Source organism: Erpetoichthys calabaricus, chromosome 7, assembly GCF_900747795.2.
Source record: "Erpetoichthys calabaricus chromosome 7, fErpCal1.3, whole genome shotgun sequence".
Taxonomy (NCBI): domain Eukaryota; kingdom Metazoa; phylum Chordata; class Cladistia; order Polypteriformes; family Polypteridae; genus Erpetoichthys; species Erpetoichthys calabaricus.
Genome location: NC_041400.2, coordinates 79,027,632 through 79,046,262, shown reverse-complemented (window position 1 = coordinate 79,046,262; position 18,631 = coordinate 79,027,632). Strand labels below are relative to the sequence as shown.

Sequence of the window (18,631 nt, the reverse complement as noted above, 5' to 3'; positions counted from 1 at the left end):
CCCAATTCCTCGATTACTTTTTTAATTGAGGTGATGATCTGTAAAAAGCTTTGGACAGGCTGTATTCGTTTTTCAAGATCCCGCACATTAAAATCCATTTCTTGATCAGCTGGAGGCAAGCTCATGCTTTCAAAAACCCCGCCATCCAGCTGTGAGCCGACAGGCTTCTCCTGCGCCTGCGCAGTTGGGTCTCACACGGCCTTTTGGGATTTGGAGTTCCGGAGACTGGTTTCGAGCCGACCGTAATCTGTCTGATTCAATTTTTCGGCGTATCGATCGATCACTCCCTGAAACTCCTTACCTTTAATTATGGCATGCAACGCTTCTTCCGCCTTCCCCTCCCTTTTCGTGAAAACCGCGTCCATCAATGGGTCTTGACTCCAGCCTACAGACCGCAGTTGACCTTCTCCTTCCCGTGATGCATCAGGGCTGGTCACGTGTCCTAGGCTGTCCGACCTCATGCGGAAGTCTTCCGTGCTTTTGTTCCCCTCGGATAGTGCACAACTGTCTTTGGGATGACTTGCCATTTTAATTACGACCTTCGGGTGCGCGCCGTCTACGAGGTATGAGCAGGGGACAAAATGGGTTATTTTAAATATGTTTTCAATCCCTCCCCCGGCACATACCTCGTCTTTGTTATCGGCACCTGGAAAAATGTCCTCCCGTATGACGGCGTTGCTCCATTGCTCCTTATGGACGCAGGGGCTGTCTTGCATCAGCACTCAGCACTGTCGGTCGGTTTAGTCATCTTCTTTTTCCCCATGACGAACTGTCAAAACGGGTTTGGCAGTTTTGTGTGTCGCTGACTGGGGGTTCTGTCCACGTTAATTTTAAAGGTTTTCTGACCCAACCGACGGCTAGAATCCTGCCGACTACACCAATTGTGGATGCTAGAGGCACTGTTGCCCCGTTGAACCCCCCCAGACAGACGTCCAGGACACACGTTTAAAACACCAAGAATAATTTCTTTAATAATATTCTTCAATATCAGTGCACAAAGCACCGTACACTCCACAATTCACAATAATAAATCAATAATCAATCCTCCACTCCCAGCAGCTCCGTCACTCTACCACTCAACTCCAGCTCAACTGCTGGGCTTCCCACAATCCTTTTTAAAGTCCATGACCCGAAAGTATTCCATCTCCGGGTCAAACGCCTTCTTCAGCTGTCCCAGAAGTACTGCAGGTTTACAATGGGAACTGTTACATATGCATAATAGAACTATTTTACATTACAGCGAGTAATTAACCATAGTTAAAAATAGTAAAACGTAATAGATTGAATTAAAATTATGTTTCATGTTGCGTTAGAGGTATTCATTGAGTTATATGTTTTCGTTCTGTTTGGCTTTGAAATTAACACACAAATACAAAGCAAAGGAAAGAGTAAAGAATCTGAATGAGGCAAATTATTAGACAGAAACTACGAATTGTGCTGTGCTTTTGGATAAACATGAATATCAATTCTGTCTTTGATATCTCCATCTTTCGAAATTATCGCTGACAATTCGTCACATGTTGGTTTATTATAAATGTCACAGTGATCTTTTGGATTCATATAGAAATACAAGAAAACTTCTTTGTCCTTGTTTTGCAGATAAATTTCGTGTAAAGTGCAATACTTTTGTACGTATGGATTGGTATCCATTATTGGCTATAGAATTTCTTATCATTTAACTCTTTTGATTCTATGTTGCATCACTTCTCCGTGATCATAAATATAAACCTGACCGAATTGTGGTTTCTTTGAAATTAAACTTGTAGTAGCTTTAATTGTTGCTGGACCACAGATTCTCATAGTGTATGGTATAGAATCATGTAAATCTACATTTTGAGCATTGAATGTGAACGTAAACAGATTATTGTAGATTCGGATATTTTGCCTGTAATGTTTGTGGATTTCATTTTCACCAAACAACAAATCTTTTAATTCTCGCCAATACGCCTCTTAATTGGTAAGAAACACTACTTTTCCCTGATGGCAGCACGACTTAGACAACCTACAAGTCTCTGACTTAAATTTTAAAGCCAAACAATATCTACATACTTCTGTCATATCACCTATGTCCATATATTCAATCTCTTTTTGCTGTTCCGTTATTTCACCGAGTAATAATTTACGTTTGTTAACGCTAATGTGATCTTTACTATCAGTTTTTTGAGACTTTCGAATTTTAGTACTTTCATAATCTGTAACCTGCTCTGCATGTGTATTGCGCCAACGTTTTTGAACCTCTTTACGACGTTCTACTTTGTCTTCTACTCTTTGTGTATTATTTCCGACCCCACATGGACCTGCTAGGTTTTCAATTCCACTTGGTCCAGGCTGATTATTACTTTCCTTATTTTCTGAATTTTTGTCTGAACTTTTTAAGATTATTATTGTTCTTTTTTGAATTCTTTTCTCTGCAACGCTTTTGGGCCTCTTTTCGACGCGCTGCCCTTTCTTCTTCGCTTAGTCATTGACGTGTCATCTAGAACATATAAAATTAATGTCCAGAAAAGGACTATATTGAAGGAAACGAATGGATTATATGTCAAAAAATACTGTCCAGAAAAGCTTCTTTAAAGGATGAAACTGAGGACTTTTCATAAACGACTTAAAATGAGGAAAATATAAAAATTAAGAGCTGAGAGCGCAGGAGCTGTATCTGACAAAAGCATTCACATGAATGAGAGTTGAGTGGACCGTGGGCGTGTTTATAAATGGTTGAGAGGAAGGTGGGACTTCACTAAATCTCTTGGCAAAAGTCTTGTCTCAAGATTTTCTTTTATAATAGAGAGATGTATTTCTGGGTGCTTAAATTTACATTTCTATTGCTTATTTTTAAGTATGATTTATATGCTTGCTTATTTGAAGACTAGCTCTATTTATTGCGTGTTTTGTGCATATGATTCCTCACCCAGGACATTTTTTAAACCATGGGCTGTTAAACTTAAGATACATTTTGAAACAAAAGGCAGCTCACACACTAAAAAAACAATTATCACATCATGAGAGCAGCAAGTTTAACAGGAATCATAACTAAAGAGAGGAAAATTTTTGCAAGCTGTCATGTTCTTCCTCCTTTGAATGTTTTGAAATTGTGAGGCTATAATGCAGCTTGTAAAGTGGAAAATGTTTTTTCCTTAGGTTTTGATTTCTTTTGCGGTATCACTGTTATTTGTGTTTCTTTTTTTATGCCATTTCTGATATCCAATTATTCTTCCCCCACATTTGTGTTATTTTACCAGCACAAAGACATCATTGCCAGGGGCATCAGATTGGCTTAATCCAGGCCTGATGACCACATTTGATTTTTCAAGGTTCCATGCTCATTTCCCATGTGTCCTTATAATCTTCTCATTACAGATGAGGGAAACAGAACTGCATCATCTCTATTGGTAGTGATCCCTTATGAACGGAGGATAAATTAGATACCCCTTGCAATAGAACTGGTTGAAAAATTAATTTTTACTTGGCTAGTTGACACCTTTATCCAAGGAAACTCAAAACATCCATCCATCCATTATCCAACCCGCTATATCCTAACTGCAGGGTCACAGGGGTCTGCTGGAGCCAATCCCAACCAACACAGGGTGCAAGGCAGGAAACAAACCAAGGGCAGGGTGCAAGCCCACCGCAGGATGCACACACACACACACACACACACACACACACACAGACCCACACAACAAGCACACACTTGGGACAATTTAGAATCGCCAATGCACCTAACCTGCATGTTTTTGGACTGTGGGAGGAAACCGGAGTACCCGGAGGAACATGCAAACTCCACGCAGGGAGGACCCGGGAAGCAACCCCAGGTCTCCTAACTGTGAGGCAGCAGTGCTACCCACTGCGCCACTGTGCCGCCCAAACTCAAAACACTTGGGGTACAATTGGTTATGTTTAGTTTAGATTTTTCTAATTGGAGCACAGGCAAATGAAGTGACCTTCTCATGGTCATTGTGTCAGTAATTGGAATTGAACAAACAACCTTGGGGTTTGAGGTCCAAAGTCATAACCGCTATACCACACTGTCTGCCCACAAAATTGATTCAAGCCACTGGAATGGCTTTGGACATGTTGCAGGCAAATAACTGTGGCACAGTTATGGGCACTCAATGCTATACCCACATTCCTGATGTTTCCCTCCACCTCTCTTTCCCTGTTTGACAGTTCCAGCATGCCACCAAGGCTGCATGTCTGCCTGGAGATGGAAGACTCTCCAATTCCTTTTGGACAAAAAACCAGCAAAATGTAAAGGAATAAATGCTTGAAATCTATCACTCTGTGTGTAATGAATCTATATAATATATGAGTTTCACTTTTTGAATTGAATTACTGAAATAAATTAACTTTTCAATGATATTTATATTTTTATGTTTTTTATTTCTTACTATATTGAGAAATTGTTCTGTTCTGTGTACTGCATTGTATTGTATTGACCCCCTTCTTTTGACACCCACTGCACGCCCAACCTACCTGGAAAGGGGTCTCTCTTTGAACTGCCTTTCCCAAGGTTTCTTCCATTTTTCCCTATTAGGTTTTTTTGGGAGTTTTTCCTTGTCTTCTTAGAGAGTCAAGGCTGGGGGTCTGTCAAGAGGCAGGGCCTGTTAAAGCCCATTGCGGCACTTCCTGTGTGATTTTGGGCTATACAAAAATAAACTGTATTGTATTGTATTGTATATTCTAATTTATTGAGGAGCACCTATACACTTGCTCATGCTCTTTAAGGTTACAGCCGTGAATGAGTCAGAGTTTCTCTGTTGTTTATATGACCATAATATGTGCCACAGTACATAACTGCATTTATCTATTGTCATGTTTTTAGAATATTCTGTAACCACCACCCTCTGTAATGATGTGAAATCTTGTTTCAGTAGAAAGAGAATGTCATGTACATGGTTACCTAAGGCTAAGTTCAGTACTTTTCCATATACTGTATATGGGTGTGATGGATGTATATAAGGACTCGTAAAGTGCCTGATACCTAAATTTGGCTGTGATCAACTTGTTGCTCCTTTGATGTGTTCTCTTCAACTCTAAATGCAAATAAACAGAAAAAAGCAACATATGGATGGTTTCAATTTTCCTATGCAGGGGTCTCTGAATTCCTTTTTTATGGTACAGTTGGGGTGTTTATCTCCACCACTTGATTTGTTCTAATTTCTTCTAATGTCCTTAATGGCTTTGCCTGCCAAGTAGTGACTAAATTCAGCTGAAATGAACTGTAGTCCATTATCAGTAGTCATAATATCTTGCAGGGCCTACTAGGCAAAAAGATAATCCACGCCTCTAATGATGAATTGGGTTGTTAAAGAGTTGAAACAGGGAGGGCTTTTGGCCACTTTGAATGCAGATCATATCCAACGAAGAGATATCCTGCATGGGATAAGGCATATAAATAAATATCAACCTGAATTTGCTTTCGGGGAGCAAAGGGCCACTGTGAAGGAGTGAGAGGAGTAGGTGGGCTGAGTGAAGGTTTACCAATACCTCAATATAATTATATCTCTCTATTCTAAAAAAAATCTTTGGAAGGGAGACTAGGGGGACGAAACGTGATCTTCTCTGAAGACAATTTGAAGTCCCGCAAGAGACACTTTAACTTGCTCCCAGCTCTTAAAACAATGACACGCAACAAGCAAAACACGCAGCTCACCAGCAGCAGAAAGCCAGCAGATGATCCGACCGCTTCTCCTTGCATGCGCTCAGCCCCCCTCCCCCCCCCCCCCCCCCCCCAAACAATGCAAAGAGACGCGAGACGCGAAGTGGCAAAAGGACAGCTGCTGTGCAGGCTTTGAAATGATTGGCCAGCGCGACAAGCAGAACAGGCAGCTCGCAAGCAGCAACAAGCCAGCAGATGATCCCACTGCTTCTCCTTAGCGTATGTTCAGCGCTCCCTACCCCTCCTTCACAATGCAAGTGGAAGAGACATGAAGTGGCAAAAGGACAGCTGCTGTACAGGCTTTGAAATGATCGGGCAGCAAGATGAGCAGAACATGCAGCTCGCCAGCAGCAGAAAGACAGCAGATGATCCGACGGCATCTCCTTAGCATGCGTTCAGCTGCAACCCCTTTGTTATACGCCCTGCAAGAAAGAGATTTAACCACACCCAGGGCCAAAAATAAAGGACAAGTATTGTTTTTATAAAAGTTTTAAAGTAAAAGTGAAAATAATGCATATGTAACAATTCCCATGAAAATAACAATCTCTTTAAATTGTATATACAGTAAATCAAATCCGGGGGTGGGCGAGCAAAGCGAGCAGGGGGCAGAGCCACCTAGTAATTCTATATTGTCACACACGTGCACATGGGAGGCAACTGAACTGCTCAGAAAGGAATAATTCCATGCCAGATCATGGGGTGGCAGAGTGCACTCATCTTTCCTCTTTTTCATCTCCAGACCAACCATGGGAAATGCTGCCTGAACTCGATGACGTCACTGCTGTTTCCGGGCCTGATGACATCATTTCCCCTGCCCGACATTAAAACTGCCATGTCTCTCTGTTTGAACTGTTTTGGGTTGATGTCTGTCAAGACCTTTTCAGTTGTTGTACCAAACCTTCATTTTTGGCAGCCTATTTCATGTATATGGTTGGCTACCCCCAAATCTTTTCATGTGATGTGTGAATCCTTTTACAATATGTTCCGTTGAAAATATGTCTGTTGGCAGAAGCCATTGGACACTCCTACCAGTACATTAAAATCACACTGCAAATTTTGAAAGTGTCACATAAAGACCATTCGCACATCATAAAACTGAAACAGCACTGTACGAATATTTGAGAAAAAAAGATGTAATTTACATAGGGGGCACACTTTGAAAGAGCTATCTGGTCTGGACACCAAGTTAATTATTGCTAAAAATGGAGATGTTAAAGAACGAGGTGAATTAGAAATCGGACGTAATACCAAGCAAAATAGTTCATTTTTGACAATTCATACGGCAATGGTAGAAGATGACTACATCAGTTAGCCAGTTACTTTCCATTAGTTTAGCTATTTATGTTTTTATTGGTTAGTTGCAAACTACTATAGATACAAAAATTATGAAGCTCTTCCAGCTATCAACTCAGTTTCTCAGCTTGTGTTTCCAGTATGAAGTCACAGTGAACTAGAACCTATCCTGACAGAGACATGTTCAAGATAGAAGCAATCTATTGCCAGGTACACTCATGAATGCACCAATGCTCACTCACACTAGGGCAAATTAAAAATCTAACTACTAATCTAACAGTATGTCACTTAACTGCGGGAGGATTCCACAGTGTCTGACAGAGAGACAGCAATCTAAAAAGGATCCAAGTTCTCTGAAGTGACAGAAACACCTGCTGACAAACATAGTTTCAGAAAACACAATTCTGAAGATTTTATACAATATGCCAATAAAATAAATACATTCTGTCAGCAAGGTTTATTTGCTTTCATAAATTATTTAATATTACTGATTCTAAACAAACAAGACCCTCTCTTAACTCTTTAAAAACTTAAAGTATCAAATCATTAAGGGCAATAAAACGTGACTGGAAATCATTAAATGATTTCTGTTGCTGTATTTAGTTTTATGAAACTAAGTAAAACTGTGGCCCCATAGGTTTCTGCCATATTAAATCATTAGTAATACGATTTTTAAGTGGCTACAATTTTCCCAATGCTATTGTCAATTTTATAAAAAATTAAATCATTATGCATATGCATTTTGTAGTATTCAGAGTAATTTAAAAATATAATACCTTTGTATGAATTCTTCTTTCTGTGTCAATGCTCTCTTCAGGTCCACACATATCTCTAAACTACTGCATTTTTCTTTAACTTGCAACTTATCATAATCCTCATCTTGCAAGCATGGATTTTGCTCCATACTCTGAAGGAAAAAGCAAAGATTGTCATGTGCTTAAGATATTTTTTCAATTATCCTTTTCTACTCCTGGTGTAGTGGTGTGATTAGAATGGCATTGTATCATGCTAAGGGACTGACAAGTTTAATTTCAGCTAATCCTAATAAATTATATGTCAAAATAATAATCTGTCAAAAGCAGCTGATTTTAATATGCAATTTAAAAATACAGATAATTAAAGCTGTTGGAATTGCAGGCTTGGGAAAACAATTTCTTTTTAAATAGAATGTCTTAACATAGTGATTGAAATCTTAAAGCTTAAAGTGCAGCTGTCTCAGATTGACTTCATGATTTTAAAGATAAAGTAGTCAGAGCTAAACACAACATTTTGTTACCACTATAGCTGCAGGTTTTTTTAATTAGCTGGTATTTGTTTTCTTCACACATTCTGTACTCAGAAAAGCACTACATTTCTAAGAAATTTAGATACATTGATATTCTTGGGGTTTGATCATTCCCAGGGCAAACAACGCCAGACACTTAAAGGATTTCAACTAATTCATGGTGATATGCACTAGCATGCTCATATATTAACTAGTGTGAATCAGAACACATGGTAAATGAAAATCACGATGATGATGATGAAAAACATTAAAACCAAGATAAAATAAATGGAAAATGATCATTAAGTAACAAAAATAAATACCTGCAGCTGCAATGGACCCCATGACTGAACTTAAGAGCCAATGCTTTTGATGCCTTTCATCACTACAGAGTCTAGGATAAAAGTAGCCAGATGCTTTGATCCTTTAAATATTTCAGATGCTGCTAGATTACAAATAATACCTGCACATAATGTTTCAGCATATTTTTATCGTAATTTTGCAAGTTCAACATAATTTATGAGGGAAGGACAAGTTCAACATAATTTATGAGGGAAGGATATCTGTCTAAATTCAGCATCTGAACTGAAAGTGATTTGTGAGGCAATGCAGTGTGGAAGCCAATATACCACATCCCTGAGATGATGGAGATTTGTGGTGTTCCAAATTTTAAATAAATAACCGGGTGTCCAAGAGCATGCAGGCTTTAAGCAGGTGCAGGTGCACGTGTGAGCATACATGTACCACTAAGAAGTTGACTGGGGCGCTTGGCTGATCATGTATTCACATGAAAATGCAAGTGAGTCAGTCAATGGGCTTCATTCACACCTCCAGAGCAGGTGGAGGACAGCACCTGCACCCAACTGGCTCTATAAAGAGATTCTGCAGGGGAGGAACAGGCATGGCAGTAGAGATCAGAGGTTAAAGGAGGACTGGAAATAGGAAGAAAGAGGCAGGATTGTGAGGAGCCCGTGCCAGGAAGAAAAGGAAACAAGTGGTCAGGAGTGTGCGGAAGGCCTATGATCAAGAGTGGGACTGGAGAAAGGGTGCTTCTATTGAGCAGTGAAGAGGAATATGATCAGTCCCATCGTGCCATGTCTCCCAGGTAGATGCTGAAGGACTGGCTGAGGGAGACATGAGTCAGATTCAGAGGGGAGTCCTACAGGCACTGAGGGAGTAGCGTTCGGAACCCAAACCCAGGATTAAAGGGGGACTGCGCCTAGACATCTCCTCTTGCTTCAAAAGGTCCTGATGGGATAAGCTGAGATTCTAGATTTTAGAAAGCAGCACTGGGGCTTATATTTTTTAAATGAAGCGTCTACCTGTATTTTAAACTCTTTAGTACTGGATTATTTATTGATTTTATCCCCCACCTTGCTCGTTATTTTATGGATTATTTATTAACTTGCTGTAAGTCGCTCTGGATAAGAGCGCCTGCTAAATGATGTAAATGTAAATGTAAATATAAACTTTAAGTGAGACACTGTACTGTTGGACGCTGTTTTGTTTTTTAATAAAAGCACTGTGACACTTTGCACCAACCCTAACTCACTGACTGTGTCCTCATTTGCATGGCAGGTATGTTATCAACAGTTCTGGGTTTAAGAGGCACCTGGAAGCAACTAGAGAGCTGACCCAAACTGTCACAGTCCCACATTCCAAAAGGTACTATGAAAGTGAAGCATAGTAGCAGCTATATCATGCTGTTTGGGAGCTTCCCATCAGAGGGTGCTGGACAAGTTGAGATGAAGGAAAAATGGACATAGCTTCTTTAAGTCTACTAATAAAAATATCTGGAAAATATTTGCAGATCTCAGAAGGATCATTATTATCCCAAGCACAGGGCAAAACATTACAGTGGATCTTAAGTAAACAAGCCAATGTTCTTGAGGGGCTTAGTCAAAGTACTGATTGAAAAAAAAATAATAATCTTGCTTTTATTTTTTTTTTCTTCTTGAGTAAGCAAGATGTTTTTTAGGTATTTGTCAACTTTGAACAATTGAGAACCTTCAGTAATATATGGAGAATTCGTGTTTTAACCATGCTGCATTTGTAGTAATGTTTTTCACAGTAGTCTTTTAAGTAGAAGTGTGCTTTACAGCAGCAAATTAAGTTTAATTTATAAAATGGATTTCTTATTTGTCTGTTCTAAACATTTAACCAAGTTATTAGTCTATTACTTTTTTAAATCATTGTTAAATTAGACATTCCTCATGCACTGATTTGATAGGATCAGAATTTTGATTTATCTAAAGCTTAAAACAAAAAAAAGACTCTTATATATGAGGTTTACTCAGTTGTGCACTATTTAGGAGGCACTGTTATCAGATTTAAAAATTATATTTGCAACTCTTTTAAAGAGTCAGCAAGGGAGACAATGTTGCTTTAACATTCTGGTAAGGGAGAATGACACTATTCAATGAGGAGCCATGAAAACATTTAGGATGTCTTCTGCAAGCACTGCAACAATTTAAGATAGGTGGGACTGTCATGTCATTTTTTTTCTACCATCCTATAACAGCAAGTCTCACCTGAAGGGCATTTTTCACAGAAAATATTAATTGCTTATGTATAAGTGACTTGCTTCTTTTAACAAACGAGAGATGCTTTTCCTAGTCACATATTGGACTGTATAATACCTTTTGATGTAGCATTTCATACCTTTGGCATTCATTTTGTGTTTAATTTACCTCAACCTTTTGTTTTAGGGGTTACAATTAGTAGTAAATGATATATAATATAAATATAATGTAAGCAAGCCACTAGGATGTGTAAAGTGTGTGTCTAAGGAGGTTATGTTTATATTATACAAAGCAGTAGAACACCTCAGATTAGAACATTAGAACTTTAGCATGTAAAGAAAAACGTCCTATTGTTTGTACGAAAATTATCCTTAACATGTTTACAACCGTGTGCCCATGTTCTAAATAAACTCTTTTTAGTAGCCTGGAGACCAAAACTACACACAGTACTCCAGATGAGGCCTCACCAGTGCATTATAAAGCTTGAGCATAACCTCCTTGGACTTGTACTCCACAAATCGTGCTATATAACCTAACATTCCAATTATCTTCTTAATGGCTTCTGAACACTGGACGTTGATAGCATAGAGTCCACTACGACTCCTAAATCCTTCTCATAAGGTGTACACTTGATTTTCAGACTTCTCGTTGTGTATTCCAAACCTCCCATTGTGTATTGAAATGGATGGTCAGTTAGAGTATTGTCAATAATTTTGGTCTCCATGTTACAAAAATGATAAAGTGGCACTAGAGTACAGGTGCTGGTCATAAAATTAGAATATCATGACAAAGTTGATTTATGTCAGTAATTCCATTCAAAAAGTGAAACTTGTATATTAGATTCATTCATTACACACAGACTGATGTATTTCAAATGTTTATTTCTTTTAATGTTGATGATTATAACTGACAACTAATGAAAGTCCCAAATTCAGTATCTCGGAAAATTAGAATATTGTGAAAAGGTTCAATATTGAAGACACCTGGTGCCACACTCTAATCAGCTAATTAACTCAAAACACCTGCAAAAGCCTTTAAATGGTCTCTCGGTCTAGTTCTGTAGGCTACAATGAATGAATCTAATATACAAGTTTCACTTTTTGAATGGAATTACTGAAATAAATCAACTTTGTCATGATATTCTAATTTTATGACCAGCAACTGTATGTTCACAGAAGAGCAAGAATGCTGATATGGGGACTAGAGGAGCTATTAAGAGGGGATATGACTTAAGTGTTTACAATTAATAAAGGATACCACATATAAATATATACAGTATATCCCAGTTGTTACTTTAAAATAAAGTCTGCAACAAAAACACAGAGACACAGTTGGTCATTTGTTAAGAGCAGATGTCGTACAAAGGTTAGAAAGTTTTTCTTCACACAAAGAACCATGAACACATGGAATAAATTTTCTAGTAATGTGGTAAAGAGCAGGGGCCTCATGCATAACGTCGTGCATAGAATTCACACTAAAACATGGTGTACAGACAAAAGCGGAAATGTGCGTATGGACAAAAAAATCCAAATGCATGAATCTATGCACCCGCCAACTTCCACATTCGTCCGCTCCATAAATCCTGGTCAGCATGAAAAGTAACGCACGTGCATGCGCCTGCTGCCACTCCCCAACTCCTCCCAGAATTACGCCTCTTTCAATATGTGAATCAATATAAATAGCCCTTAAGCTCAGCGTTCTGTGAAAGGACAATGGCAAAAGCATGGGGGAAAATAGAAGAATTTCAGTGAATACCAAGTGGAGGCAAGGAAAAACGTACTATTTGTTGGTTTAAACAGTGGTATAAACAACAAAAGGAAGCTGATCAAGTGACATAGATTGTCAGAGAAACTCGAAAGTTCAAGTTCACAAAGTCGCACAGTGCCCGAATTAAATAAGTTGTCAGATATCAAAGTTGCCGTGAAAAGGCAAGTCGTGGCCCACCATCTGAGAGTCATATGGAAGCTTATTAGGGTACAGAGAAAAGAAAAAAAAAATAGGCACACAGTGGCAAAAAAGCTTGAAATGTCAACTTTAATCTCACAATTTCCACTTTAATCACGTAGTTTATTTTGTCATTAAAGTAGAACATCATAAATTTCTTCTTAAAATCGTTTAATTTACTAGTTTATCAAATACCATCGTATACCATCGCACGTTAAATGATTTGTTTTGTATGTGTTCTTCTAGGTGCTCTATGTGTGTGAATCGTTATGTGCTCCTTAAACAGGCTTTCTCTTCCTCCGACAGGACACAGAATCCATTACATTCATGATGTTGCAGCTCTCTGAATAAATTAAATACTGAGATGTATACTTGATATCATTTTCATGATGATAAGAATTAAAGCATGTTATTAAACATGGGAACACGGTGGCGCAGTGATAGTGACGAGCTGGCGCCCCATCCAGAGATTGTTCCTGCCTCACGCAAGATGTTTGCTGCGCCGTGCGTAACCTTCGATGAAATAATTTTTTTACTGTCTCTTTCAAACGTACTAACCCCCAATTCCTGTCCTTTCATTTCTTTCTCCAAGTACCCAATCGCCACAAAATCATCTCTGTAATAGATGTCAAGCCATCTGTAAGCTTAGAACGCTGATTCTTCAAAACTTTTAAGGAACACTGAAATATCTTTGTAGTGCATGTTTAATTTTTCTATCCATCTATCCATCCAGGGATACGCCAGTCCCAGCAAGAATACAGCGCGAGGCAGGAACAATCCCTGAACGGGACGCTAGATCATCGCTAGAATCGCGACACTGTGTCCTCACATGTTTCATTATTAACAATATAGATTATTTAAATTATGTTAAAGTTTTATCTGTAAAATGTAAAAAACATTTTGCTGCATTTCATCTTAAAAATTATATCGTCATCATATGTAAATATGTGCTTTATAAAGTGGCTCAGGTTGTGCAACATTATAACTGTATCACAAGTTTACAGTGAGGTAATTGTACTTATAAGTACAAACAGTTCTATAAGGAGCACTTGATGGACTTATTGAGTGAGTTCAGAGCTCTTGGGATGAAACTGTTTCTAAACCATGAGGTCCCTACAGGAAAGGCTTTGAAGCGTTCACCATATAGGAGCAGTTCAAATAGCACATGGCTGAGGCAATGTGTGTTTGATGCTGTATACTGATAATTCTCTTTCCAATCAACTGCTGTACAGCTGTGATTCCACACTCAGATACAGTGGGATAAATACTCTGAGTGGTACATTGAGAGTAACAGTGCTAAAGCAGCTATGGTATTTGGAATAGTTTGGCCATTCCATGGACCATTATATTATTATGGGTTAATTACAATCAGATGCCTTAAACTAATAGACAATATGCGGTTAATTTCAGTGTATTTGATAAAGTCGCATCAGGGATATGGATCGAAAAAAGAAAGGGAAACAACACTGGAACAAAAGCACTGCTTTGACACTGGGAGCCACCAGTTACAAAACCGAGTGGAGAACTTGAGTACGCCAGGGTTTGAGCTAGCGTGAAAATGTGCGTGGCTTTACGCCAAGGTTAGGTTTTATATATATATATATTTAGTATAGATGGATGGATATTTAGTATATAAATACTATATATATATTATATATATTCTTTTTGTTATTTTTTCTGTTCTAGCATTGAAAAACGTTTTCCTTGATCAGTGTTCCACCAAGTGGAAGTAAATCCTACAGTTTACATACATCCACAAATTTAATCACCCTTGTATTTTTTTGGATACACAAAGAAAAAAGGAGTAAATCTGAGAAATAAAATTGTTTGAATATCGTCAATCCCCTTTGCTCTTGAATTTTTTGTTTAGTTGGATGGATGAAGAGTGGGATTCTTCTTGAGTCTAGACCAGGGGTACTTAGCCATTTGGGGAAAAAATGTAAGTGGGAATGGGCGAGAAAGTCTGGTTGCCAGTTGTAGCTGTTATAGGCATTGTCAATTTATGTATTCTCAATACTCCTCTGATGGTCATGACAAAATAAGTTGTTGTGCTATAACAAACTGTAGTAAATATCCATTTGGTCAGTAATTAATCTTTTTATTCACTAAAACCCTTAAGTAAGCTGAGTAACCAACAATTAGTTCAAATTAAAAGTATGACAAAAAACTTTACAGCTCTCACTTTGCAAACACTGCTTAAATTCTCCAAGTGCAAAGTCTTTTTTTTACCATAGTTGTGATTTTGTCATAGCTCTTATAAGCCCTGCAATGTACATGTGAACCATTTAAGTTGAAGTGCTTTTCCTGTTACATAGCTTAGCTTTTATTTAAGGTGGTGGTGGTAAAGGAGTTTCTGTGGTAGGATGGCTTATGAAGTGCCTGACTGCATTTAATTTTTTTTTCATTATTTTAAAATATTTTTTCTATATTAGAATTCACAAGAACATTTTTCAGCCTCTTTAACAATGTAAACAAGTTTCGCTTTGTAAATTTGCGTTTCTGACTTATATGAAATATATATTATCACTCACTCATTTACGTCCACCCGAAGCCAAATGCGCAGTCGCCTTCTGCGCACGTCCAAAGCCGAATGCGCAGTCGGCTTCTGCGCAGCTGCCCAAAAAACCTTACAAGACCGACATCACGGCAGGCGGCGGATTTACGGCTGCAAAAATTCAAAGAGAAAGGCGACTTTGACTGACATCCAACCCCAACATCGCAGCAGGCGGCGGATTTATGGCCGCAAAAATTCAAAGAGAAAGGCGACTTCGATTAAAGCTCTAGAGGCCTGAAAGGTAATTTCGACTACAGCTCAAGGCCTAATTATGCATTCATTCAATACACCTATATCAGGTTTGTGGTGCTTATACTCGTGCTTTCACTCGTGCCCGTTTCATCTTACGTTGTCGAAACAGGCTCTTTGTCTAGTTGCAAAATAATCACAACAAAATGTATAGTGATATATATAAAAAAGTAACTGAATTATGAAAAAATGCACTATTAAAGTCACTTAGCTAATATAAAATATAATATCATTATTTTATTTTGGTTCAATAATGGCGTTATTTCTAAAAACTGTTTTTCATTTAACAATGCAACACAGAACATTTCTGAATTCCTCTTTTTTGCCAGTGCTATTAATTTCAGAATGTTTGTTGGTTTCGTCACTTGTCAATCAAGACAAAGACTATTCATATTCATATTGGTTATGTCTGCGGTGGGCAGGTGCCCTGCCTGAGGTTTCTTTCCTGCCTTGCACCCTGCGTTGGCTGGGATTGGCTCCAGCAGACCCCCATGACCCTGTAGTTAGGATTTAGCAGGTTGGATAATGGATGGATGGATAATCTTTTATGTTGATTACTTTTCCCCAATTGTAGGCAGTAAACTACTAAAGATCTTTATTTAGTGTTACTTGCAATCCAACAGGTAAAAACAACGGAAATTAAGACTTCGTCTTGTAGGCTAAATAGAATGAGATCATGATGCTATTTTGAGATGAATTGATGTTATACTGGAAATGCTCCAGACAGATAAGAACTCTTCAAAATGTTGATGAAGAAGCTATTAGTAGTTTAAGGCTAATTGAGCACTACTACCACACAAAAGCAGCCTGTTAAGTAATTGCATAGAATATTCACAGATAGAAATTCCAGGTAACATGCTTGCAGATGATCTTCTCTGTGGACAGAGTGCCCAATCTACCATAAACTACCTAGAACCTCCTCGTCAACAACAATATTTTGAAGAACACTTATCCTTATTAGCATTCCCAGGATATAATCAGTTTGTCTTAAAAGAGCTGCAGTTAGCAACAGACTGCTCTTCAGATTGGCGGGTCTAAATGCTTGGATAACAATAACCTGTTAGACTGGGACAATATGAAGAAGACATGTTAAGACTTTCAGAGGGAGGAGAAATAGCAGCCCCATGCAGGGGATGTGGATAATGGATACTTTCTTGATGCTTTGCTAGTTTGAATGCAAGTAGCACTAAATATCTTTGATAACCTGCTAACACAATGAGGCAAAAGTAATTAATAGGAAAATAATTTACAAGTAGAAATATGTTCAGCCCAAAACAGTATAACAATGTCATCATGGAAAGAGCCATTCTGAAATAAATAGCTCTGGCATTAAAACAGACATTCGGAAATGTTCCATTTGGAAAATGTTTCATTTTATAAGAAAAAACAGTCTTTAAAAATAAGGACATTTAAAAAAAAAACCTGCAATTATTAAATGTGACATAACAAATAAAATGGTGAAACTGTATAACCAATAATTATAAAACTTTTATTTAATGATGCCTTTTTTGACAATTTGACATTTAATTATTAATTTCATAATTTCCATTTTATTTATTTCATATATGCATGTTGCTGCTGCTCCTCCCTATTAACAACACTTTTTGTTAAGGGCCTTGAGCATGGGAAAGGTGCTATATAAATCAAATTAATTATTATTTATTATTAAATGTATTATTATAATTAAATGGTATTCCATTTTGAAATGGATTTCTGTATTTATTGTAACTATATAACTTTATTTTAATTAAGTGACATTTTCATAGAACCTTTTAGATTTATCACAATTTTTGAGTTCTTTTCATTGGCTACAGTCACAATTTTGTTGACAATAATGCATGGCTCAGTAAAATAAATATCTGCTTATTGGATCCAAAGAAAAAACCTTTGTCACTTTCATTTTAGTGGTAGTAGCAGCGAAAAGGCACTACAAAAAAGACTTTATTATCAGAACCACTGCTTTGATTTTTGGATGTCATCTTAGATTAGTTTGCTCTGGCTTATTTTTCTGATTTGAGACTCCTGTTTTGTATATCTTTTCCTGGTTATATCTGTATTACTAAACGACAGTTGTATAATTATATGCACGGACGCCGGACACAGGACGCACCGAGGTACATGTACACAGCGCCTCAGCGCCCCAGAGTCAAACCCAGCGGCTTCCCAGAGTCAGCAGGTGGCGCCCAAACAACACAACCTGTAAACTAAACTTGCTCTAATCCACTGTGCCAGTAGTCAGTGTGGCATATTTGAATCACATAACGGTAATTCAGTATTAAAAGTACGTTGAATTATGATTCCTAACAGGAAACGACTTCTACCTAACGACACAGCCACAGACAATAAACGGAGGCTCCTACAACGCACTTCAGAAACACCAGAAGCAAAGACGTCACGGCTCCAAAATGAAAGAGCTCAACTAACGGAAATACAAAAACGAGCCCGTATGGATAAAAAAAATGAACGAAGGCGCCCACAATGCGCTTCTGAAACAGCACAGGCAAAGGAGTCACGGCTCCAAAAAGAAAGAGCTCAACGAGTAGTAATACAAAAATGAGCCCATATGGCTACAACCTGTGAAAAAGAAAGAGCTCAACGATTAGTAATACAAAAACGAGCCCGTATGGCTACGACCTGTGAACTAAACCTGAGGTAAAGCGTGCACACCAGGTTGTACAGTATATATGCACAGATGCCAGAGGCAACAGGCAAGCCGTACACACTACCACTGCTGTCAAAAGCGAGACTGCATGGATAAAAACAATACACGAATGCGCCTACAACGCGTTTCTGAAACACCAGAACCAGATGAGTCGCAGCTCCAAAATGAAACCGCTGTAGTAGAAATATGTTTATTTAATTAAATGGAAACTTTACCAGGACGCTCACACCCTCCATCATTTTTCATTCCTCCACAGATCGGAGGGCATAGAAACTGATTGCCATTCTTGCATTTCCGATTCTTTAGAGAAACGGGGGTTTACTGGTTTTTAATTATTCTGCAGTATTTGCTGCTGTGTCATAACAAAATGCACTGTCAAATGCATAGTAAACTGCAAAGGCTTGACTGACCTTGATGTATGGGCACTGTAGATTCAGTGTCTTCTGAGAATTGTATTAGTTTCAATCTGTTTTCAAACTAATCTTTT

General features: G+C 38.2%; 1 protein-coding gene across 1 annotated transcript in view; it reads right to left on the bottom strand.

The window, feature by feature from the left end:
- LOC127528848 (uncharacterized) overlaps positions 1–18,631 on the bottom strand; it is a 199,433-nt gene that overhangs the window by 175,327 nt on the left and 5,475 nt on the right. The window contains exon 2 of the mRNA XM_051930123.1: positions 7,726–7,856. Within this exon, the coding sequence (XP_051786083.1) occupies positions 7,726–7,856 (131 nt within the window). The remainder of the gene's footprint in view (positions 1–7,725; positions 7,857–18,631) is intronic.